The sequence below is a fragment of the Neofelis nebulosa genome, chromosome 9 (genome assembly GCF_028018385.1).
Source record: "Neofelis nebulosa isolate mNeoNeb1 chromosome 9, mNeoNeb1.pri, whole genome shotgun sequence".
In the NCBI taxonomy this organism is placed as follows: Eukaryota; Metazoa; Chordata; class Mammalia; order Carnivora; family Felidae; genus Neofelis; species Neofelis nebulosa.
The window spans coordinates 49,898,175-49,923,362 of NC_080790.1; the positions used below are offsets into that span (position 1 = coordinate 49,898,175).

The window sequence follows — 25,188 nt, forward strand, 5'->3', positions numbered from 1 at the left end:
GCAACATTTTATTAAGCACTTACTGTCCAAATACTTTCTGTTCTAAATAGTTTCCACATATTATCTTATTAATCCTCATGGATATAAATGAAGAAACTAAGACAGTTTCTTGTACAGATTAACTTTCCCTAGGTTTCTTAGTTAAGAGATAGAGCAGGGATTCAAGTCTAAGCAGTTCGACTCCAAATCTTGCATACTTAAACCATTCTCTTTACTGCCTTAGTTGAAAAGAGCAATGGAAATAATCAACAATTCAAAAGTTGGCTCTTTGAAAAAACTGATAAACAGAGAATCCTCTGGTGAAACTAATAAAGGAAAAAGAGAAAGAAGGAAAGGCACAAGAAACTATGTTAGGATTCAGAAAAGAGAACATAACTGGAGATAGAACTATGAATTCAAACATTTACACAAAAATGGACACATTCCTAAAAAGGTAACAAATTTGACTCAAATAAAAAATCGGAATGGTTTCCATAATGTACCAATTTAGATAGTTTTACAGTTAAGTTATATCAAGCTTTCAAGGAACAGATCAGTCAAATCTTACACAAACTCTTCAAGAAGTGAAAGAAGGAAGGAAAAAAAGGAGGAAGGAGAGCAGAGTGAGGGAGGGAGAGAGGGGAAAAGAAACAAGAAAACACCCCCAGTCTCAAAAGACACCATGTATTAAGTGATAAGATAAATTATAATTATATTTCTAACTCATATGACAAATAAAGAGTTGGTATACAGAACAAAGAACTTCTTAAACTATTTTTTTAATGTTTATTTATTTTTGAGAGAGAGAGAAAGAATGCTAGCAGGGGAGGGGCAGAGAGAGACAGAGACACTGAATCAGAAGCAGGTTCCAGGCTCTGAGCTGTTACCACAGAGTATGGTGCAGATCTCAAACCCACAAAGCTGTGAGATCATGACCTGAGCTGAAGTCGGAGCTTAAGTGACTGAGCTACCCAGACGCCACAAAATAAAGAACTTTAAAAAAAAAAAAATCCATATTTGAAATGAGCAAAAGATCTGAACAGGCATTTCACAGAGAAGAAAAAGTTGGTGGCAAATTAACATAAAAAAATGTCTTACCCTCATTAGTAAGCAGCAAAATACAAATTGAAATGATATGCCATTTTATGCTCACTAGTTTGCAAAAAATTAAGAAGTCTCACTATAGTGTTGACAATAGCAGAGCAGTAGAAACTCTCATACACTGATAGAGTGTAAATTGGTACACAGCTTGTCATTCTGTTGTAAAGTAACATTCACAATATCCTATAATCCAGCAATTCTGTTCCTAGAAGAATATCTCCAAAAATTTCTACAAATGTGTACCATTTGTACACATACAGGAATGTGAATATTGACATTATTCAAAAAGCCCCCAAATTAGAAGCCACTCAAATGTCCGTTGAATGAGGAATGAATAAATATTACAAGGTATATTCACAAAATGGAATATCATACAGTTATGAAAATGAATGAACCACAGCTACATACAATGTGGATGAATCTTCTCAATATTGAGAAAACAGATAACAAAGATATATGATACCTCTTTATAAAGCTCAATCAAAATTAAGTAATAAAGTATTTGTTTAAAACAATAAAAGTACTTTTAAAAGGAAAGGAATGATAAACAAAATTCAGTGTGGCAAGGTGTCCCTTGGAGGAGATCAGAAAAAAGCATGCAGATATCTTGGTAGTAGTGTTGATGTTCTACATCTTAAGTAGAACAAGGATTCATGAGTATTCCTTGTGCCGTTACGCTTGTAGCTTAAATATGTGTTGCATATGTTCATTTGCATATAGTAAAAATCTTATAATAGCTTTCTAAAGAATGGCTAAGTAATAAATATGCCAAAATTTAAATGGCTAGTATGATCAATGCACTTTGGCATCAAGAAGGCGTCTGTCCAGATTGACAGCAGTGCACTCGCTTGGGTATGTTAGTCTTTCAGTCAGTTACAAATCAACCTAATGATGCTGTCAGCCAGCCTGTATTTCTCAGCCTTGTACACGAGGATATCAGGTTCCCTTTCTAAATGCTCACAAACCATCTGGTTAATATTTCCTCTAGACTTTGCTAGGGATCAATGTCAGCTCTTTTGGAAAGGTATTTTATCCATATGTGTTCTCAGGAAACACCAAATGTTAACAACCCAAACAGAAGATAAAGATTCATTGCTACCTAAAGGATTCCAGAAAAAAAGTAAAAACAAAAAAAGCCTATCTTATGCTTCATGCTTCAGTGCAGTTGTCAAACTCCACATATGGATTGTTTTCCCCTTTCAGCATCTTGGAAAATGGACCAGAAAATGCAGCTCTTCATCGAGTCTGTCTTTGATAACCACATTAAAGTCATTTCCCTGTGTGTTAAGACTAAATTAGAACCATTATTGTATTTATTACCTAAAGATTTTTAACACAGAGAGACATCTGCTTATTTCATTAATGGGAGCCATGGTCTCAGAAATTGTCAGTTCTTCCCTTTTTTTAAATTGAATTAAAGAATTTTTTTTAGAGTTCAGAAAATCTAAAGTTGTTTGAAAATAAAGATTTAGAAAAATTTTCCTCCCCAAGTTTATAAAGGAATAATTTACACATTGTACATTGCATCCATTCAAAGTGTACAATTCAGTGAGTTTTGACAGTTGTATATGCCCACAAATCATCACCCCAATTGAAATACAGAACATATCTATCATGCCTAAAAGATTCCTTATGCCCCTTTACACTCCTTTCCTCCCTCATTTCCATAGAATATACCACTGATGTACTTTTTGTCTATAGATTAGTTTGCACTCTATACAAATAGAATCATACAGTACATACTTTTATGTCTGACTTCTTTCTTTCAGATTTTGAGACTAATCCATGTTGTTGTTTATACCAGTAGTTTCCTTTTATTGCTGACTAGTAGTATATTGTACAAATATGCCGCATTTTGTTTAACCATTCACCTGGTAATGGGCATTTTTGCTGTTTCAGTTTTTGACTGTTGGGACTAAAGCTGTTGCAAATATCCATAAACAAATCTTTGTATGGATATGTTTTTATTTTTCTTAGGTCTTACTGTGTTTATGGTTCATCTTTTTTCATCCATTTGTTTCAACCCATTTGTGTCTCTATACTTAAAGTTTATTATAGACAGTATGTAATTGGGTTTTGCTTTTTATCCATTCTGCTAATCTCGGCCTTTTATTTGGACTATATACCCCATTAACATTTATCCTAAGTATTGATATGGTTGCATTTAGGTATACTGTTTTATTTTTTGTTTGTCTTCTCGGGGTTTTCTTCACCTTTCCCCTGCTTTCCCGCTTTTTTTAGATTATTACTTTTAGATTGCTTCTCAGCCTTTTGGCTAAGATCAAGTGTAGATTATTACTTTTAGAATTCTATTTTATATGTTGTCATTTTACTATCCTTCCATGCATTACTTTTTAGTGGCTGCTCTAGGGATTATGTTATATGTCCTTAACTTGTCACAGTCTACTCAGAGTCAATATACTACCATTTCACGTAAAACATAGAAGCCTCAAGATTACAATACTTTAGGGGTGCCTGACTGGCTCAGGCAGTGGAGCATGTGACTCTTGATCTCAGGGTTGTGAGTTTGAGCCCCATGCTGGGTGTAGAGGTCACTTAAAAAAATAATAAAATAGGGGCACCTGGGTGGCTCAATTGGTTAAGTGTCTGACTTCAGCTCAGGTCATGATCTCATGGTTTGTGAGTTCGAACCCCACGTTGGGCTCTATGCTGACAGCTAGCTCAGAGCCTGAAGCCCGTCTTCAGATTCTGTGTCTCCCTCTCTCTCTGTCCCTCCCCTGTTCACGCTCTCTCTCCCCCTCAAAAATAAATAAAACGTTAAAAAAATTTAATAATAAAATAAAATAATTGTGATGCTTTACATAAAATGTAGAAATCTTACAGGGATTAAAGGATATTTTTAAACTTTTCTGCAGCCTGCTTAGAATTAATATAGTACCATTTCATGTAAAATATAGAAACCTTGCAACTATATAGACACACACTGTCTTTTATGTTGTAGTTGTCATGTGTATTACGTATACATTATAAATTACACAAGACAGTATCATAAATTTTGCTTTAAACAATCATGTGTATTCTAAAGAAGCTAAGAGAAAAAAGTCTTTTATGTTACCTTTTCCAGTGTTCTTCATTAATTCCTGAAGATCCAAGTTTCCTTTGGATATCATGTCCTAAAGGTCAAAGAATTTTAATATTTCTTGTAGCTAATTCTGATGGTGACACATTCTCTTAGTTTGTTATTTATCTGAAAGTGCATATTTCACCTTTATTCTTTAAGAGTATTTTTTTGTATATAGAATTATGGGTTGACAGGTTATTTTTTCTTTCAGCACGTTAAAAATGTCGTTCCACTGTCTTTTGGCCTTCCCTGGTTTCTGATTAAAAGTCTCAGTCATTAAATCACCTTCCTCTGTATAGAAAGGATCATTTATCTGGCAGCTTTCAAGAATTTTCTCTTTATGTTTGTTTTACAATGATGTGACCAGGCACAGATTTCTTATTTAGGGTTCACTGAGCTGCTTGAATCTATAGTCATTCTGTGCCCAATTCCAATGTGTGGGGGCAATTTCCCACAAAAGCAGTTCTCCTACACCAGCTGGATGTCCTACAGCTTAACTGAACTCTAGCACTATCCAGAGATAGCATCAGATCCACAAATTAAGGGCTCTGTCCCACAATAATTTCGCACCTGCACACATGTGCACACATGCACATGCACACACCAGATACCGCTTACAAGTCCAGGTTGTCACCTATGCTTCTGACTGATCAGCTATAAATCAGAGGTTCCAATGACCACCTCCTTGGATTTGATTAATTTGCTAGAGTGGCTCATAGAACTCAGAGAAACATTTTACTTACTAGATTACCATTTTATTATAAAAGGGTAGAACTCAGGAACAGCCCAATAAAAGAAATGCATAGAACAAACTGTGTGAAAAGAGAATCAGAGCTTCCATGCCCTCTCCCAGTATCCCACTCTCCCCAAATCTCCTCGTGTTCATTAACCCAGAAGCTCTCTGAACCATATCCTTTTAGGGGGTTTTATGGGGAATTCATTGTATAGGCACAAGTGATTAAATCATTGGTCGTTGGTAATTGATTCAACTTCCAGGTCCCTTTCCCCTCCCCAGAGGCCACTATGTGGAACTGAAAGTTCCAACCGCTTAATCACATGATTGACTCCTCTGGCAACTGGACCCCATCCTTAGGTGCTTTCCAAAAGTTGCCTCATTAATACAACAAAAGATACCTTTATTGCTGTCATCACTTAGGAAATTCCAAAGAGTTTAGGAGCTCTGTGCCAGAAACAGGACAAAGACCAAATATATCTTATTATAAGTTACAGTATCACAACCTATATATAAATTTATATCCTTGACTCAATGTGGGAAATTTTCTGCCATCATCTCTTCAGGTATATTTACCATCTCATTCCCCTTTGTCTCTTTTTCTGGGACTCCAATTACCCACGTGTTAAACATTTTAAAATTGCTTTACAGTTTTCCAAGCCTCTGTGGTTGGTTTTGTTTTGTTCAAACTTTTTTCTTTCTCTTTTTCAGATTATCTCCATTGACCTATCTTTAAGTTCACGGCCTCTCATCTCTTATCTCCACTCTGCTCTTTAAGCCCATGCAGTGAATTTTTTTATTCAATATTGTATTTTTCAGTTCTAAAATTTTTATATTATTCTTTTTTATATTTTCTATTTCCCTGTTGATATTTCCTATCTTTGCATTTATTATGAACATATTTTCCACTCCTCATTTAGCATAATTATAATTTATGTATATAATTATATAATTATGCTGCTTTAAAGTCTTTGATAAATCTGATAGCTTTCTCATCTCAGTGTTTGCTTCTGTTGATTGTATTTTCCTTTGAAACTGGGTCACATTTTCTGACTCTTCGTATGCCAAAAACATTTGCGTTGTATTTTGTGAATGTTGTTATAGGGACTCTGAATTCTACTATATAACTCTGAAAAGTAATTGTTTTGGTAGATAATTAACTTTGTTAGATTCAAACTGTAATCTGTCATGGCTTGCAGTAGTCAGGGACTCAGATATCATTTGCATTAACACTAAACTATGAGCTGCTTTCAGTTTGCCCCATACATGTGTAGTGCAAGGGTCAGCAAGATGCCTGGACTGAGTTTTAAACACACAATTTTGGGTTCTCTGGCTCCCTCCTTTCTCGGATTTTTCCTCACTTTCTGGAGTCTCTGTTTGCCCCAGGCTCCTTCCCCTGGTAAGGCCAGTGAAAGACAGAGGCCTTTCTATTAAGGTTTTAGCTACTATGCTAAGGTAACACTGAGGTCACCCTCAGGGGAACCCATTCTTTGCTGGTCACTTACTCCCAAGTTGCAATTCCTCTCTGAAATACGCTTTTGTTCAATCTCCACAGCCCTCAGCTGTTAGTTTTTTACTACACACACACGCACGCGTGTGTATATATATGTGTATATAAAAATGTGTGTGTATATAATCTATATCTAGAGTTTATAGCTGTTATTTAGAAGAAAATCAGTTTGTAAGGTATTAGAACCCAACCAGTCGGGAAGTCCCTATTCACTGTTGATCAGTTTGGTTCTTTCTTTTTACCTCCTCTTCTATCTTCCATTCACTTCAGTAAGCTCAAGTGCTCCATCATTTCTCTCTGTCTTTATGAGACTATAACTTAAAAGAAGTTCTTCTGATTAAATCCCAACTCATCTCTCCACCTCCTTTCTCCTTCTCATCCTTTAGCACCTACAGATGCACCTACTACCCCAGCTTTACTTGGCAAATGACCTTTCTTATTTCCACCCAGCCTTGGACAATCTGGCCACTTCCCCACCTGAAATTGGCCCCATCATATACCTAGCACTGGAGCATTAGTTAGCATAATACAAGGATTGATTGGGGACATAAATAGACCCAAGTACAGATGTAAATATAGTATAAGATAAAGGTAGCCTCTCAAATTACAAGAGCAAAAATGGACTTGTTCCAGAAGTGGTGCTGGGGCAACTGGCTAACCATCTAGAAAGTATTCCAAGTGGACCAGGGACCTAAATGTAAAGAATGATATTTAAAGAGTAGTAAAAGGAAACACTGATATATTCCTTTATAATCTTAGAATAGGGAAAGTTTCTCTACCTATGACTCAAAATCCAGGTATAGTATTTTTTTAACTACATAAAAATTAACTGTATAAAAACAAAAATATAGCAAAATAAAAATATGGCATGGCAAAAGCCACCAGAAGCAAAGTCAAAAGACAACTTAAAAACTAGGTCAAAGTATTTGCAATTTGAATCGGGGGGGGGGGCGGGGTGTAGAGAGGAAGAACTAATATCTCTAATATAAAAAGAACACTTAAAAACTTAGGGAAAAAAAAGACAAAAACCCTACAGAAAAAATGGACAAAAGACATGAGCAGATAATTCAAAAGATATTTTAAAATGGCCCTTAAACATATGAAAATATTTTCAACATCACTCATAGTTACAAAAATGAAAATTGAGATCACACTGACATACTACTTCCCACCTGTTTAAAAAAAGTATGAGAACACATTCTGTTGGTGAGGCTACCCATCCATACATTGCTGGTAGAATGCACGGTGGCACAACCCTTTTGGAGAGGTATTTGGCAATATCTAACAAAATGATATGTGCATTTACCTTTTGTTTGTTTGCATTTTTTTGTTGCTGTGGATTCATTTATTGAAATTTTTAAAATTTTAGTCTCTTTTTAAGTTTTTATTTAAATTCCAGTTAGTTAACACACAGTGTAATATTAGTTTCAGGTGTACAATTTATTTTTTAAGAAAATTTTTTTTTCAACGTTTTTTATTTATTTTTGGGACAGAGACAGAGCATGAACGGGGGAGGGGCAGAGAGAGAGGGAGACACAGAATCGGAAACAGGCTCCAGGCTCCGAGCCATCAGCCCAGAGCCTGACGCGGGGCTCGAACTCACAGACCGCGAGATCGTGACCTGGCTGAAGTCGGACACTCAACCGACTGCGCCACCCAGGCGCCCCTCAGGTGTACAATTTAATGACTCAACACTTCATACATCATCCGCTGCTCATCACAAGTGCACTCCTTAAACCTCATCACCTATTTAACCCATCCCCCCACCCATCTCCTCTCCAGTAACCATCAGTTTGTTCTCTATAGTTTAGAGTCTGTTTCTTGGTTTGCCTCTCTCTTTTTTTACCCTATGTTTGTTTGGTTTCTTAAATTACACATATGAGTGAAATCATATGGTATTTGTCTTTCTCTGACTGATTTATTTCACTTAGCATAATACTGTCTAGCTCCATCCACATCATTGCAAATGGCAAGATTTCATTCTTTTTGATGTTTGAGTAATATTCCATTTTATATATATAGCCCATCTTTACCTGTTCATCAGTTGATGGACATTTGGACTGTATCCATAACTTGCCTATTGTAGATAATGATGCTATAAACATCAGGGTGAACATATCCCTTTGAATTAGTATTTTGTATTCTTTGGATAAGTACCTAGTAGTATAATTGCTGGATCATAGGGTCTAGTTCTATTTTTAACTCTTTGAGAAACCTCCATTGCTCTGGAGAGCAACTCTCCAGAGTTGCTGCACCAGTTTGTATTTCTACCAATGGTGCATGAAGATTCCTCTTTCCCCACATCCTCAACAACACCTATTGTTTCCTGTGTTGTTGATTTTAGCCATTCTGACAGGTGTGAGATGATATCTTATTGTACGTTTGATTTGCATGTCCCTGATGATAAGTGATGTCGAGCATCTTTTCATGCGTCTGTTGGCCATGTGTATGTCTTCTTTGTAAAAATGTCTATTCATGTCTTCTGCCCACTGTATAATTGGATTATTCAGTTTTGGGGCATGTGCATTTACTCACCACTCCCATTTCTAGAAATACAATACCCTGAAGATGTACACTTCCAATAGCACAAAAATCCATACATATATGAAGGATCGCAAAGCTGTCACACAGTCTGTCTAGATATGCTTTATGATTTTTTGGGTCTCTGTGTCTTTTTTTGCATATAAATTTTTTTAATATTTATTTTTTTTTGAGAGAGAGACAGAGACAGAGACAGAGCACAAGTGGGGGAGGGGCAGAGAGAGAGAGGGAGACACAGAATCTGAAATAGGCTCCAGGCTCTGACATGGGGCTCGAACTTGTGAGCAGCAAAATCATGACCTAGGCCAAAATCAGACACTTAACCAACTGAGCCACCCAGGCACCCAGATGGATCTGTGTCTTTTTAAAACTGTTTCTTCTTCTACCAAGCTCTCCAGTAAGTTTTATATTCTTTCTTGGTTCCTCTTACTTTTGTTTTCACCTCAGAGTAAATCCTTACTTTGGCTCCATTGGGCATTACAGAGACAAAGCTCTTTGGGCTAGTTCTTGGGGCCATGCTGATATATTTAGTGCCTTCCCAGCCCCACATCCTCTTCATTCAAACCTCTTTTTTTTAACTATTCTATTTTTTTTTTAATTTGAGAGAGAAAGAGAGAGGGAGAGAGAGAGTGTGTGTGTGAGCAGAGGAGAGGGACTGAGGGAGAAAGAGAGAGAGGTCATGTGGGATCATGACCTGAGCCGATATCAAGAGTCAGACGCTCAACCCACTGAGCCACCCAGGCGCCCCCATTCAAACCTCTTAAATAACCTGCTTTCCTGTTCTCCCTCACCACAGTGCCTATGAAAACACTTTCTCCTAGTCACGTTTTCAGATTTGCGTTGCAATTTACATTAAAGGCTTTTTTGTTTATAGACTATGTAAATATGTTTGTGCAGGAAAAAAAGACTCTTTAAATACTGTCTAAGTCTAGTATTTTCCAAGTTAAACTATGCTTTAGACTTTGGTATCTCAGGAGCAACCAACCTCTTTTGCATGTGGGTTGTATTTTTTTTTTTTTTAGTAAAATGAAAATAGAACTATTAAGGCCCATAAATGAAATATGTTTTCTTACAACTTGTATAGTTTATTGAAGAGAAAAATATCACACACATGAAAGAAAGAAAGAAAGAAAGAAAGAAAGAAAGAAAGAAAGAAAGAGAAAGAAAGAAAGAAAAAGAAAGAGAGAAAGAAAGAGAGAAAGAAAGAAAAAGAAAGAAAGAAAGAAAGAAAGAAAGAAAGAAAGAAAGAAAGAAAGAAAGAAAGAAAGAAAGAAAGAAAGAAAGAGAGAGAAAGAAAGGGTACTGGATTTTAGTGACTAAAATGTTCACATGCAGACAGCTAGAAGGCAGTTTTCTAATCTTTCATACCTTAGGGACGGCTGGGTGGCTCAGTCAGTTAAGCAGCCAACTCTTGATTTCAGCTCAGGTCATGATCTCACAGTCATGATCTCATAGTCTTATGAGATTGAGCCCCGAGTCGGGCTCTGTGCTGAGGGTGGAGTCTTCTTGGGATTCCCTCTCTCCCCCTTTGCCGCTGCCCTGCTTGTGTGCACACTGTCTCTCAAAATAAAGAAATAACATTTAATCTTCCATCCCTTATAGTTGCACGATGCCTTAAAGTCTACAGAGTGCTTTCAGGTATCAACATTTTTTTTGTATCCAAATGAATGCCAAGCCTAGGTATTACTATCATTCCCACTTTACAGATGGAGAAATTGAGCTTAGAGTGATGAGAGACTAGTCTAAGATCACAAAGTAAGCAACAGGCTGGCCAGAATTAGTTTATCCTGTGCAGTGCAGCATTTATTGAGCTCCTGTTGTATGCCAGACACTGTGCTAGTGCTGGGGGTACCGAGGTGGATAAGGTGCTGAATCTGGTGCCCTCAGGCATACACACACCCTTCACTAACCCAGACCCTCCTTTCCTGCATCTGCAGGATCTCCTCTGGGGTTGGGCTGCCCAGAGCAGGGTGCCTTACACGACTCAAAACAGGATGACTAGCAGGGAATACCATCAGCTCCTTGTAACCAGGGTTGTTCCTGTGGCTCCAGAGGTGTGGGGATTAGGGGTGCAGTGCCCATGGGGCAGTCCCCACCATCAGTCATAGCCTTCTGCCCCCCTTACAAATACATAAGCCTAAGAAAAAGAGATTCTAAAATCTCCCGGTCAATGTAATTGCTCTGGAAACATTTTCTTTTCCTAATTCGTCTGCTTACTTTGAAATTAGGTTGGGATCTATTTCAGAGCTAGGGAGGCCCGTAGTTCCTGAGTTTATTACTCACAGTGTAGAACATCCACCGTAAATCATTTCATGATGATTTTATTCTTTAGTTGAGTCTTTTTTTAGCCCACCTCAGGCTATATCAGCTTGACTGTCTACCATAGAACTTCCTGGGTAGCCAACTAGGCTGGGAAAGAGGCATGTCCACTTCAGGCTGAGGGGTCTCTGCTTGAGCTCTGCTCCTGGGATTCCCAGATTCCTCTCCTCTCCTTCCACCACCACTCACTACCACCACAGAACAGGAAAGCCTGTGTGGGATGGCTGAGCAGAGACATGTGGGCATTCCATGCAAGCTAATAGTTTTGTACACCTGCAGACAAACATTTCTAAAATACTAATTCAACAATTGTTTAGGAGCCACAGGCTACAAAGAGAAAGAGAAAGGAAAGAAGTGCTGGCTGTGCTGTGTCCCAATCTTGCACATTTCCCTAAGCAAAACCTAAGCCTCGCAATAATGGAAAATACCCTTCTTAGAAGCTACTGTAGTGCCTACCTCTTGTTACCTGCGCATGTGCCTCTGGAGTCCTCATCCTTCACCCCAGCAGCTTATCAGCCAGGCCTCACTTTCTCCCTTATTCTGCTTTAGCCTTCTTGCTATTCCTCCAATAGCAGGGATAGCAAGACCCCCTCTCACTTGGTTCAAGTCTCTCTGTTCAACTGTCACCTTCTTAGAGAATACTTACCTGTCCAGCCAAACTAAATATTCACACACACACACACCATACCCTTATCATGCTTTATTTTTTTTCATACCGTCTATCATTATCTGTTGTTTTCTGTTTCAGTCATTTGTATGTTGTTTGTTTATTGTTTGTTTGTTCCCACTAGAATATAAGCAATGAAAGCAGAGACTTTGTCTCTTTCATTGTTGACAAAATTAGTGCCCAGATCCTAGAAGGCACTAAATAAATAATTATTGGAATGATGAATTAAATAAATGAAAGGATGAATGAATGAATGTCATCACTGCTTTCCCTGAGAACAGTTCTGGGAAATAAATTCTATCCTCATTATAGTTCTAGTGATGTTTTACCTCTCTTGGAGATTGGAGCCCTGGGAAGATAGTCAGCACTTGGTCAGTCCTGCACTCATTGCCCTGCAGAGTCTGCACCGCCGTAGCCATCACTGCCCTGTCACCTCCTGTCAAGGAGCTTCTCCTTTCTCCCAGGGTCCAAGGATCGCCTCCACAAATGAGGCACGTGAGTTCGCAAAGACAAGCCAGACTGCCCCCAACATTGTGAACTGTTGGAGATCATCCTCATGTCATTGTTGATTTAAAGACAGTTGTTGGATGGCTCTGCATAGTTGTTCCTGAGCAAACTTTGTCCACTCTGATTACTTACCCTAGTTATTAACATCCTGTACTACCCCTGTATTCAGAAGGTAGACAGTACTAATTGCAAACAGGCCCAGGGAGGTTAAGAAATCACAATTCTGTAGTTTTTTTTTTTTTTATGTTTGTTTATTTATTTATTTTTGAGAGAGACAGAGCGAGTGGGGTTAGAGCAGAGAGAGAGGGAGAGAGAATCCCAAGCCGGCTCCATGCTGTCAGCACAGAGCCCAACATGGGGCTCAAACTCATGAACCGTGAGATCATGACCTGAGCCGAAACCAAGAGTTGAATGCTTAACCAACTGAGCCACCCAGGCGCCCCCACAATTCCATAGTTTTTTGCAGTGGTTCTTGACCTTTTTGGGGTCACAGCACTGTTGAGAATCTGATATAAGCTAAGGGCCTATCCCCCTCCTCCACCCTATTAGAATACACCTATACATGTACAGATGGAATTGTATACAATTTCAGGGGGTTTCCAGAACCACTAATGCCTATCCTGCCCAAGGACAAGCCATGTGAGGGCCATTTGAAAAGGAACCATTCTGTCCTATAGGCCTGGGGAGGGTCTACAGGACTGAGCTGGATCACCATTTTCCTGGGCCTCAACTTTAAATATTCTACATCTGTTTGTGTGTTAAAGTGTTACATTCTCCCACCTTAAACACATTTACATTGTGGAACCCTGTTTTAGGGTTGAATTCTGAGAAGAACTGCTTTAGGCATTACCTAAATTCTCATTATTCTCAATGATTTGGCCTTCTTAGTTTTTCGTATTATTGTGGCCCTTCCAGAAAAGCTTTCAAAGAGCTCAGTAAAGGGTATCACTACATGTGGCCACAGGAGGGCAGGGCAAGTCCAAACACTGACTGTGAATGCTGCCTGCAGCTGGCTGCAATGCACCAGTCCTTCCTCCCTTGTCCTAACCACCCGAACACCCAGAGCCGCACTTACTCCTGTAACCTTCCTATTTCATACTGTCAGTGGGACCTGTCTCATTCAGTGCCCAGTGCCCTGCTCGCCAGTCAAGGTGGGAGCTGCTCTTCAACATCTGAGATGTGAGAAGTCTCTTCCCCATCCCCCAGGTTTAGCACATTTCATTGTTTGTGAGAAACACAGTTCTACATGTTGGTGTTCTTACCTATGTTAGTGGTGGGGAGAAAATGCCATCTCTTGGACCTGCGCATGCCATTCACACATAATCATCTCACTTCTTCTGCCTCACTGTAACTATGAAATGGGTTGTACTTTGTCCAAAGTCACATAGCTAACAACTTTTTTTTTCAATGTTTATTTATTTTTTTGAGAGACAGACCGTGAGCAGGGAAGGGTCAGAGAGAGAGAGTGACACAGAATCTGAAGCAGGCTCCAGGCTATGAGCTGCCAGCACAGAGCCCAATGCAGGGCTTGAACTCACAAACCACGAGATCATGACCTGAGCCAAAGTCACCGCTTAACCGACTGAGCCACCCAGGTGCCCCCATAGCTAACAACTTTTAAGTCGCAATTCAAACCCTGCTCTTAACATTACATCCCACTACTTTTCATAAACTCACGGAAAGAGAAGAAAACCCTTCAGAAGAAACAAATTAGCAAATGTAATTAGTATTGCCCAAATGGAGCCCACAGATACCCAAGAGGTGCTGATTAAACCCAAATAAGGGAGAATATAATTAAGGATAACTTCCGGGACAGAGTCAGTTCCCAGTTGAGTTCTGGGGGAGGAGCAAGCCATGGATTGACAGAGTAATAAAAGCACTAAGGAAGGAAGGAAGTCATGTGGTAAGGAGACTAATTTAGTTGAAGCAGAAGAGTTACAGGAAAAAGTAATGAGAGCTGAGGAAGGGGAGCAATTGTTTAACACAGCAGGCATTTGCTAAGCTTCAGCTGTAAGCTAACTACTGCGCTAGGGGTTAGGGAAATGGGCACATAGGATCTCAACAGGTAGGGATGGGGAGGAACCATATGAGCCATCACAGAAGAAGGGAAGGGTGAGGTATGTGAGGAATAATAAGTAGAAGCAAATGGTTTAGGGTAAGTGAGGAGCATCAAGAAAATGACCAAGGAAGGCAGTATGTGCTCTTTAGCAAAGGAGGGAACTGATGAAACCATGTTTTAGAAAAATTAACTGGTAGTAGTACCTAAGAAGTACTTGAAGGGAAGGAATGGAGTTCATAGGACAATTAAGAGGCTACTACTATGATCCAGACGTAAGGAAAGGAGTGCCTGAACCAGTGACAGAGAAAATGGAAAAGAAGTTCCCCTCTAGTGTGTTCTGGTTTCCACATTAGTCTTTAGCTTGGACAATGTGACTGGCCCTGACAAGCTGCTGCCTCCTTTCTAAGCCTGCAAAACTGTGGGCTTAAATATGAAGCTTACATGAGGATTTTTTCAAAGGAAGAAGGTCCGCTCTGTGGCTCTCCCAAGAATCTGTAGTTAAGAAGTTGGAAAAAACTTCAGTAACACTGATGGGGTGTCTGCAGGGAAGGCTGGCATTTTCCTTCATAAAGGTACCATGTTTCAGGCTTCATTCTTCAGCTTTACAAGATCAGAAAGTTGATTTTGTCAGTATCCTCTCAGAGATAGACTTACCTTACCAAGCTCAAGACCAAAGTATAAGCCAGAATATTTTAGACAGAGAACCATAACCACCATAACACCAAGAACAGCAGAGACTTAAACACTTCCTTCCACTGGGACAGGTCACTGAGCCAGCATGCCCTCTCCTCCTAGCCATACTTGGATGGGTGCTGCCTGTGCATGCCCCTGTTGCTCTCCTTCTCTGTGCTGCATTTCTGGCCAACCCTCTCCCCTCCTAATAGACACATTCGTTCTTTGGATAAGCCAGTCCCACCCATAGGCTATAGCCAAATCTTGCTCTGGTCAGTAAGCCATTCTCTTTTCCTAAGGTAACTGTTTTTCACTGACCTCACCACTCTGTGTTGATACTATAGTTTAACAATTGAGAAGACTCCTCTATTTTTCTATTTCCAGATGTTTGATGGGAGATAACTTTGCTGTGGTTTCCTTATACTGCCATGGTAGGAGTTTCTAATCTGCCTTTTCCCTGAGGAAAAGAAAAGAAACACATTTTTTTTTCTGCAAAATTCCATTGTTTTAACTTGAAACCATATTTTCCTCTCCACTCTCTGAGATCCTTTGCTCAATTCCATTTCTTTAGTTCTGTATGTGCCTTCTTATGCTTCAGTAATGATTTTGCCTCACTGAAGTTCTGGATTCAGTTCTTTGCATACTTGTTACTCAAATTGAAGTCCAGGCCTCAGGCTCAGAAAAATCAAATTACTTCTTGTTTTGCCTGTGACAAAATAAAATTCACATTATTTTTTTTTTAGTGTTTAATGTTTATTTATATTTTAGAGAGAGAGAGACAGAGAGTGTGTGTGAGTGGTGGAGTAGCAGAGAGAGAGGGAGACACAGAATCTGAAGCAGGCTCTGGGCTGTCAGCACAGAGCCCGATGCAGGGCTCAAACCCACAAACTGTGAGATCATGACTTGAGCTGAAGTCGGATGCTTAACCGACTGAGCCACCCAGGCACCCCTATAAAATTCACATTATTAAAAAGATAGTTTCCCTTTACTCACGAGGAATATTTCTTAGGCAGTGACTTCATATTTATCACTGTAGTACCTAAAGCGTTATGTGACAGATGACAGTGTGAAGAGGAATGGTCAAGAATAATGTAGATTGTTTATGTTTTCACTCTTATGTGGATCCTGAGAAACTTAACAGGAACCCATGGAGGAGAGGAAGGAAAAAAAAAAAAAGAGAGAGGTTAGAGTGGGAGAGAGCCAAAGCATAAGAGACTCTTAAAAAATGAGAACAAACTGAGGGCTGATGGGGGGTGGGAGGGAGGGGAGGGTGAGTGATGGGTATTGAAGAGGGCATCTTTTGGGATGAGCACTGGGTGTTGTATGGAAACCAATTTGACAATAAATTTCATATATTTAAAAAAAATAATGTAGTTTTATAAATTCCTTAAAGGAAAAGAGTATCATAATATTTGTACTCAGCACAATATTTCATCTTCTACTTAGTACATAATAAAAATTACTGCTTGATGGAATGAATGAAATACTTAGCCAGTGAATCCTCAGAACTGTTATGGAAGATGGCAGAGTTTTACTCATGCTAGTCAAAGAGAAATGCATTTGGAGTCCCTTTTCAGCCACAGCATAAGTCGTTAAGTATGACATGAAGTCATCTGAGTCTCCCCACACCTCCCCATGTGGTACCAACACGCTGGACTGAAGCCCTTTGTTCCCTGTGGAGTCTGCCACCTCTGCCTCCTTGTCCTCAGGAATGTCGTTCTAGAAATAAACCAGCCTTCTCCCTGGGGTCTATGAGTCATACACAGAAGTTAATTCATCAATTTTCTTAGGCTCTTTGTAAAAGTATTTCAGAGAGTCCCTCATGGTGAGGCAAAAAAATCAGGTTTATTTTCAGTTTCTTTCCAGCTCTTGCCTCATTTCCTCTCTCTGTGCTTCCTCTACCACCTTATATTTGGCTTTTACTGACAACCTTTACCTGCAGACCCAGACCCCAGTTCCTGAGCTAGTGTTGCCTGAAGCAGGAAGTAGACCAGCAAAGCCTCACCACCCCACACCCCTAGCTCCTTTCACTCAGATTTGAAATCAAATCATACTCTACCAGACCATTCCTGTCTTCCTGGCTGCTAGTCACACTTGTGAGTTACAGCGTGCCAATGACAGACTTGTATAATCGTGTCAGAGGGGAAGCCCGGGAGTACATCATTTTTTTTCTTTTACTTTTTTTAAAAATTTGCTTTTTATAGAAGAAGCAATAACTGAATACATTTTTACTGTGAAACAAGAGCTGAAGAAGCTGGAGTCCCCTGGGTTTTTTTTTTTAATTTTTTTAATGTTTATCTATTTTTGAGAGAGAAAGAGGCAGAACACAGGTAGGGGAGGCGCGGGGGGGGGGGCGGGGGGAGGGCGGGCGGGGACACAGAATCCAAAGCGGGCTCCAGGCTCAGAGCTGTCAACACAGAGCCCACCGCAGGGCTTGAACTCACAGACTGTGAGATCATGGCCTGAGCTGAAGTTGGATGCTTAATTGACTGAGCCACCCAAGTGCCCTCTGAAGTTCCCCCCTTGTTAACTGAGTATTTAACTTGCATTGCTGTATTATTTTTTTGGCTGTTTTTGTATTCCAGAATGTTTTCTAAATACAATGAAATTCAAACTGTATAGTTTGAATGATACAAAGGAAACGTATTTCAGAACTCTGCCCTGTTTCCACTCCTGTTCACCATTAACAATTTGATGGTAGCCTTCCAGACCTTTGTAAAAGGCATTTACATTCATACGTATGTACTTAATCCAATGATTTTATTTTTATATCAGTGGGTTCATACTACACATCTGTTCTACAACTTTCTTTATTCACTTACTGTCTCTTAGCTTTCCATGTCAGTACATTTAACTTTATTTTGCTTGTTAACAGCTGTATAATACTCCAAAGGTTGAGTGTGCCATAAGTTATTTAAATATTCCCCTATTGATGGGTATTTGAATTGCTTCCTGTTTAGAGGCTTTAATTAATTGTTATTACAACAACGCTGACTGAACATCTTTGCATATGTGTCTGTGTATACTAAGAATGGCTCTAAGCTAGATATCCAAAGGTAGAATTGGTGTGTTAAAAGATGGGTACATTTAAAATTTTGCATTTTTCAAGCTTTACAATTAAAGAATTAAATACTTTACCCATTAATCCCCTTTCTTCTGCAGAGAGTTCTGTCCTGGGAACTGACATTGACCTTCAGACCATAGACAATGATGTTGTCAGCATGGAGATTTTCTTCAAAGCCTGGCTACATAACAGTGGAACAGACCAAGAACATATCCATCTTCTTCTTCCTTCACGGTGTTTCAGCAACATTTCCAGAACCGGAGATGATTCAAGTACACAGCCCCAAAAGACATATTATATAGGTTATAATTATCTTAGTCTCAGATTAAGACTAGATTTGTGAGTCATCAGAATACGAGTAGTTGAGGTTTAGGGCTGTTCAGTGTAAGCACAAAGAATAAGAAAAGAACTTCTAAAAAGTGACCACAGTTAGAAAACTGAACCTAATTAAGCCTAGATAGCAAGGGCCAGTTATTTAGGAGCAAAGAATTAGACACCTCAATAATAGGGCAGCACCTAAACTATATAAAAGCACAATGAATCATATATTTTTCTCAGGTTTTTCATTTTGAATTGTGGTAGATATTACTGACATAATAATTTGAGGCATACTGGTACCTCAACAATATCAACAAGGCCTATGAGAAGGTAGATAACCAAGTTTTTCTTCTTTTTTTTTTTAAGTTTATTTATGTATTTTGAGAGAGTGCATGTGCATGAGTTGGGGAGGGGCAGAGAGAGAGGGAGAGAGAGAGAGAATCCCAAACAGGCTCTGCCCTGTCAGCACAAAGCCTGACTCAGGCCTGATCCCACAAACCATGACATCATGACCTGAGCCAACCAAAATCAAGATTCCAGTGCTTAACCAACTGAGCCACCCAGGCACCCCGGTAAAAAACCAAGATTAAACCAAAATTAAATAGAGGTGTGCTAGATAAAGACACCTAATTGAGGTAAACTAAAGCAACTACAGAGGCAGGCCCCACAGAGGACAGCTAGTAGCCCAACTAGTAGAGGTGGGAGTTCTTTGAGAAAAATGGGTACAGCCTCCCACCCACAAAGGGGAAGACACATAGTGGTCCTTTCTTTCTGAGGATAGCCATCAGACCTTTACCCTCCCACCCCCATTTCATCCCAGAGCCTAGAATGCCTTTGATGACTTACCTTGATTTCAGTCTGTCTTTCCTTGGTGTATAAATCTTCTTCCCTGGACCTCCTTTCCACCCCTTATGTCCAAAGCTGGTGGTGCCAATTCCTCCCTGTCCCATCTTCTGGAATCCACTTTGTATATATTTTTCCCCAAACACTATATTACCTCCTCTTCTCCTGCATTATCCCATTTCATCTTCACCAACCACCACAAAGCAGGTACTATTACCATATGTCATTGAATCTAAGATGCTATCAACTATGAGATACACCATTACTTTATGTACCACTAAGAAAGAAAAACTGTCAATTAAACATGACATAAATCCTTTCTTGTCACTTAGAAATATTATTTTATCCTTACTGTGAAGTTAGGGTAGTAAATATTAGGAGTACGTACCTGGCCAATGGCAACTGTAAGAAACACATAGTATGTGAGGGGGGAGGGAGGAATGTGTTATACAATCAATTAAATACAATATTATTTCCCTGTTGTACAGAAGAGAAAACTGGTACGTAGAGAAATTAAACATTTTCCCAGGACCGCACAAAAAAATTAATAGCAGAGCCAGAATTTGTAGCTAGGCAACTCCAGAGCCCACTCTTAACCCTACGATTAGAAATCTGTATTTTGTGCATTTGACTACTCACATTTCCTCTGTGCTTGACTTCTCCATTGTTAGGTCTCTGGGCTTTAGGACTGGAGAGCTGTGTTCATCTGGCTAAGATTCTCAACTCCGGTTGTGGTAAGAATCACCTTTTTATTAAGGAACTTTTAAAAGATACTGATGTCTGGGCCCTACCTCACACTAGTGAAATTGGGATCTTTGGAGATGGAACCCAGATACTGGTATTTTTAAAAAGTCCCTCATGTGATTCTTACTGAGAATTACTGGAACTGTTGTCTCAACAGTTCGGAAGCTCAGAAGGCTGTCAGCCCAGAGAACATTCGTCAAACCCAGGTCTGTCTGCTTGTAGAACCAGGACCCTCACCTACTACACAACCCACCTCATGCTGGGCAGTTCTGAACAAAGATGCTGCCTCATGCTGGCACTTCTTTCATTAGGCGAGCTGGGGCCCTCCAAGGCCAGGAACTCCTGCATCCAGCCTTTCTTCAACTGTTGCACAGCACTTGCCCATGGTATTGTTGAGAGTTTCTCTACTTTTCCCCTCCCTCTTTCCATGGCTTTCAACGTCTGGGTCAAAGCCAGAGTGTTTATCTCCATCTGCAGTCATTTTTTGGAAATGTGCAGGTCTTCAGGGTGCATGGCAGAACTTAGATCCAGACTCCGTAGCTCTTCTGCTGGAGAGGCCCAGCCTGGAACCCAGATGCCCAGGCACAATTGGAATGAGATCTGGGAAAAGTAGGCCCCCTCCAGGGTGGGTGTGACCTACCTGAGAGTTTATACAACCACAGTAAAGACCATAGTGTGGTTATCCATTATTTAAAAAACTGATGCATTACCACACTGGATTTTTGGAAATGTGGCACACCATAAAAATGAAACAAAACAATACACACCCTGAGCTCTTCTCTAGAATCTTCTGAGGACTGTTTCTCACATGTTCACTTGGACTCCTTACCAGGTTTTTCGCCCACTCTACCTGCTTCTGTAGCTGGCCAGGGCCTCTCATACCCGCTCTCCAGGTGCTTCTCTCAGAGGCCTTCTGACAGAGTGCACAGTCAGCTTCACATGAGTGTCTTTTCTCCTTTCATGGGTTTCAGAGTCTGCCACCTCTGCATCTGGGTTCTGGGTGATGAGAAGCACACCTAATTCTAGACTCTAGTCCTGCTAAGACAGCTTTCCCAACTTTGGAACACTGTTGAGACTACAGTTCCAATAATTCTCAGTAAGAATCACATGAGGGACTTTTAAAAAATACGGGTATCTGGGTTCCATCTCCAAAGATCTCAATTTCACTAGTGTGAGGTAGGGCCCAGACATCAGTATCTTTTAAAAGTTCCTTAATAAAAAGGTGATTCTTATCACAACCAGAGTTGAGAATCTTAGCCAGAAGAACACAGCTCTCCACTCCTAAAGCCCAAAGACCTAACAATGGAGAAGTCAGGCACAGAGGAAATGAGGGGAGTCATAGGCCAAGTCCCTCCTGCTGACTTCCTGGGCTCTGAGACATACCAGGCCAAGACCGTCTTACCCAGAATTAATGTCTACATCTGACTGCTGGGCCCAGGAGGGCCAGCTGAATCTGACATCTATTCTGCCATCCTATTTCTTTTTCTGCATTATTTATACTTTCATTTTTACCTCATGTTTGTTAACAGTATTCAAACCTGGTATACATTTCATTGAAAAACTGTAATATCAAGGATTCGAGCCTAGTGCAACAGAACATGTACACTGTGGCATGTGAATGTACCTGCCAGAGCAGAACCTTACTACAGAAGAGCATAATACCTTGATGAATAATTTATACCTAGATGAAGCCCCCTCAGAACTGTTGTCTGTTGCCACAGTGATGCTCTAAAAGGTTCTATGCTTGGGTTTCTTTGGGGAATTAAAAAATAAACTATTTCAGGGACTTATTCCTCCCCCTTCCCTGAATGTCCCTAGAAAGGCCCACAGAGAAATAGCAGCTGTCAGCTGACTCTCTGACTTCTGCTTTCCTGCTCTTCCTTCATCTGACCTATGGTCTTGCCAAAGCTTAGCCACAGGGAAGCAGCAGAGGCAAGATTTCCATCTGTGATTGCAGAGGGTGTCTGCATATCGTAGTATTAGCTGCTTCCTCCACAGAGGGCACATGCTCCTCTCAGACTGGATCACAAGCCAGGTCTCTCACTATGAGGCAACTGCTCAGCCAACCCAGAAGTAAAATAAGCAAAAATCATATCAGACCCAGAAAATAAGTTAACTATTGTATTGAGCAACACTGTAGGTCCAAACCTGCTCTGCCTTTCCAAACCAGTCATACTTTCCCCTTTCCACTCCCCTGCCTCCTCCCAAGCTTTGCTTGCCTGGTGGATGTGGAATGGGTAGCAGATGTTGTCTCTTAATCACATAGCCTGAGGTAGCTTGTGACAAACAATCCCTCCCCCAATGCCATTTTTATTGTAGTGTGCCTGAAATGTGATCTCCAAGAGCGACTTCTCAGCCCGTCCCTGCTCCCTGGCACAGCTGATGGCTCCTTGAGAATGGATGACCCCAAAGGAGACTTCAGCACACTTTACCAGATGGCCTCCCAGTCATCGGCCTCTTGTTACAAGCTCCGGGTGATCAAGTATGGGACAAGGGAACTTCCCCAATCCATGCAAATGCTTATTTATTCTCACTGGTTCCAACTAGGAAGTCCAGAGATAGAGGGCATCTCCAAGTGTCCCACAGGTGGGAGTCAGTTCCAAAGCAGCAAGTACAGGTATGAGCGTGAAAGAGCAAGGTCAGGTTGCTCAGTATGTGGAGACAAATGGACAGATGGTGGAAGATGTGCCTCAGTAGGACATTCTAAAGGCTGAATGAGGATTGGAAATCCAGAAAGTCTCTGAACGTGGAGAAAAACAAGATCAGCAGTGTTTACCCATTTAGCAACTGTTTGTTGAATACCTTACTGTGTTTAGGCATCAGGACAGAGATCTGACCTCCAAGGAACAAAGGGTAGATAGGATCAACCCCTGCCTTGCCACTTCTCCAAGTACTAGAATTCCTCCCAGGGGAGCCAGTTCTCAGGGAGAATTAACAATGATGGCAAAGACCACTTTTTCTGCTTCCTGGTTCCTATCACAATGCCTGTGCACAAGTATCTGAGTAAGCTTATCCATGGGTTTGTGACCATAGATGCTGCTGGGGAACTTACTTAAATTTATTCTCTTCTTAAATGCATCCTCTGTCAGTACCTTGCTACAAGAAAGCCAGAACTGGGATGCAGATGGTTAGCATACTGTTGAGTTACAGGGTTATTGTAGCAGGGGTATTCTGGGAGTGACCCCAGAGAAGTCACTTGGAATGGAATGAGCTCAGAAGTAATATCCGTCAGTCTACAGCCCTCATGATGGTTGCTTCACTCATTGATTAACAGGCTTTGAGAATCTACTATGTGCCAGATACCTTGCTAGGTGCTGGCCATGCTAAGGTGAATAATTCACAGGCCCTAACCCAAAGGATTTCACAACAGAGTCTTAGACATAAGCTGAGTTTAAGCTGATCTGGGGTCAAGGTTCTAGATACTGCTGAGGAGACTTTCACTGCCATTGTCTCTTGCCAGGGCTCTAAATTCCAGTGGGATCTGTGAGTCATTGACATATGGACTGCCCTTCATCCTCAGACCCACAAGCTGTTGGCAGCTGGACTGGGATGAGCTAGAGACAAATCAGCAGCATTTCCATGCTTTGTGTCACAGCCTGCTGGTGAGTATCCATGTTCCCAGGTGAGGAAGAAAAAGAGAGTTAAAGCACCAGCCATAGAAAAGTAGCTAACTTAATCCTGACCTGATCCCAAACCTGTCCCAGTTCTCAAGAGGACAGGAAAAAACTAGAAATACTCTGAAATGTGGATTAAATAGGACTTGCCTTTTTTGTTTCATGATATAGAGAATACTTCCTGAACTCAGTTACATGACACTAAACTCAAAAATCCCTAATTTAAATGGAAACAGGGCATTTTCCATATAATTAACTATGGTTTTTTTGGTTTTTTTTTTTTTTAATTTTTTTTTTAATGTTTATTTATCTTTGAGACAGAGAGAGACAGAGCATGAACGAGGGAGGGTCAGAGAGAGGGAGACACAGAATCTGAAACAGGCTCCAGGCTCTGAGCTGTCAGCACAGAGCCCGATGTGGGGCTCGAACTCAGCGGACCGCGAGATCATGAGCTGAGCCGAAGTCGGCCGCTTAACCGAATGAGCCACCCATGCGCCCCTAATTAACTATGTTTTAACACTATTCTCTTTCTAACACCAGTCGGGAAATTATGGTTTATTTAAATGAATAACCCCTAGGCTGTGCCAGACATTTTGCTAAACTCTAGATACTCAATCGTAACATGATAGGCATTATCCATGGCCTCAAGAAACTTACTCTATAATAAAAGAGATAGAATTATATATATAATTATAATTTAGAAGTTAGGGGCACCTAGGTGGCTCAGTCAAATAAGCATCCAATTATTGATTTCTGCTCAGGTCATGATCTCATACTTCATGAGATCAAGGCCTGCATGGGGATACACGCTGACACACAGAGCCTGCTTGGGACTCTCTCTCTCACTTTCCCCCTGCCCCTTCCCTGTCGTGCTCTCTCTCTTTCTCTCTCAAAATAAATAAACATTTAAAAAATAATTTAGAAGAGCTTTATATAAGTTACATAAATATAAAAGTGTAATTACAGTAAAACCTTGGATTGCGAGTAACTTGTTCTGCGGGTATTCCGCAAGATGAGCAAACATTTCTAGTAAATTTTAACTTGATAAACAAGTGATGTTTTGCAGTATGAGTAGTATGTGATGCCGAATGTCACATGATCGCAACTAAGACAATGGTTCTTGAAGTTCACTTTGATATACAAGTGCTTTGGATTAGAAGCATGTTTCCAGAATGAATTATGCTTGCAAAACAAGTTTTTACTGTGTATATATGTATAAATACTTAATTGTGAGACGTTTATGAAGGAAAAGAAGAGGCTGCTGCAAGAAAGCCTCTCTGTGAAAGTGACATTTAAACTGAGACCTGGCAGTTTATGGGGTGGGAATTAGACAGGTGAAGGGCAGCAAGAAGAACATGCTTGGGAAAGGCATGTGCAAAGACCCAAAGGCTGAAGAGAGCTGAGAGAAGAATCAAGAATGGAAAGACCACTGTGA

The 25,188-nt window shown here is 40.3% G+C and overlaps 1 protein-coding gene across 1 annotated transcript in view; it reads left to right on the plus strand.

Moving 5' to 3' along the window:
• Nucleotides 1-25,188, plus strand: part of M1AP (meiosis 1 associated protein) — a 70,729-nt gene that overhangs the window by 29,593 nt on the left and 15,948 nt on the right. Inside the window, exons 5-7 of the mRNA XM_058683600.1 lie at nucleotides 18,333-18,506; nucleotides 22,459-22,621; nucleotides 23,600-23,741. Coding sequence (XP_058539583.1) covers nucleotides 18,333-18,506; nucleotides 22,459-22,621; nucleotides 23,600-23,741 — 479 coding nt within the window. The remainder of the gene's footprint in view (nucleotides 1-18,332; nucleotides 18,507-22,458; nucleotides 22,622-23,599; nucleotides 23,742-25,188) is intronic.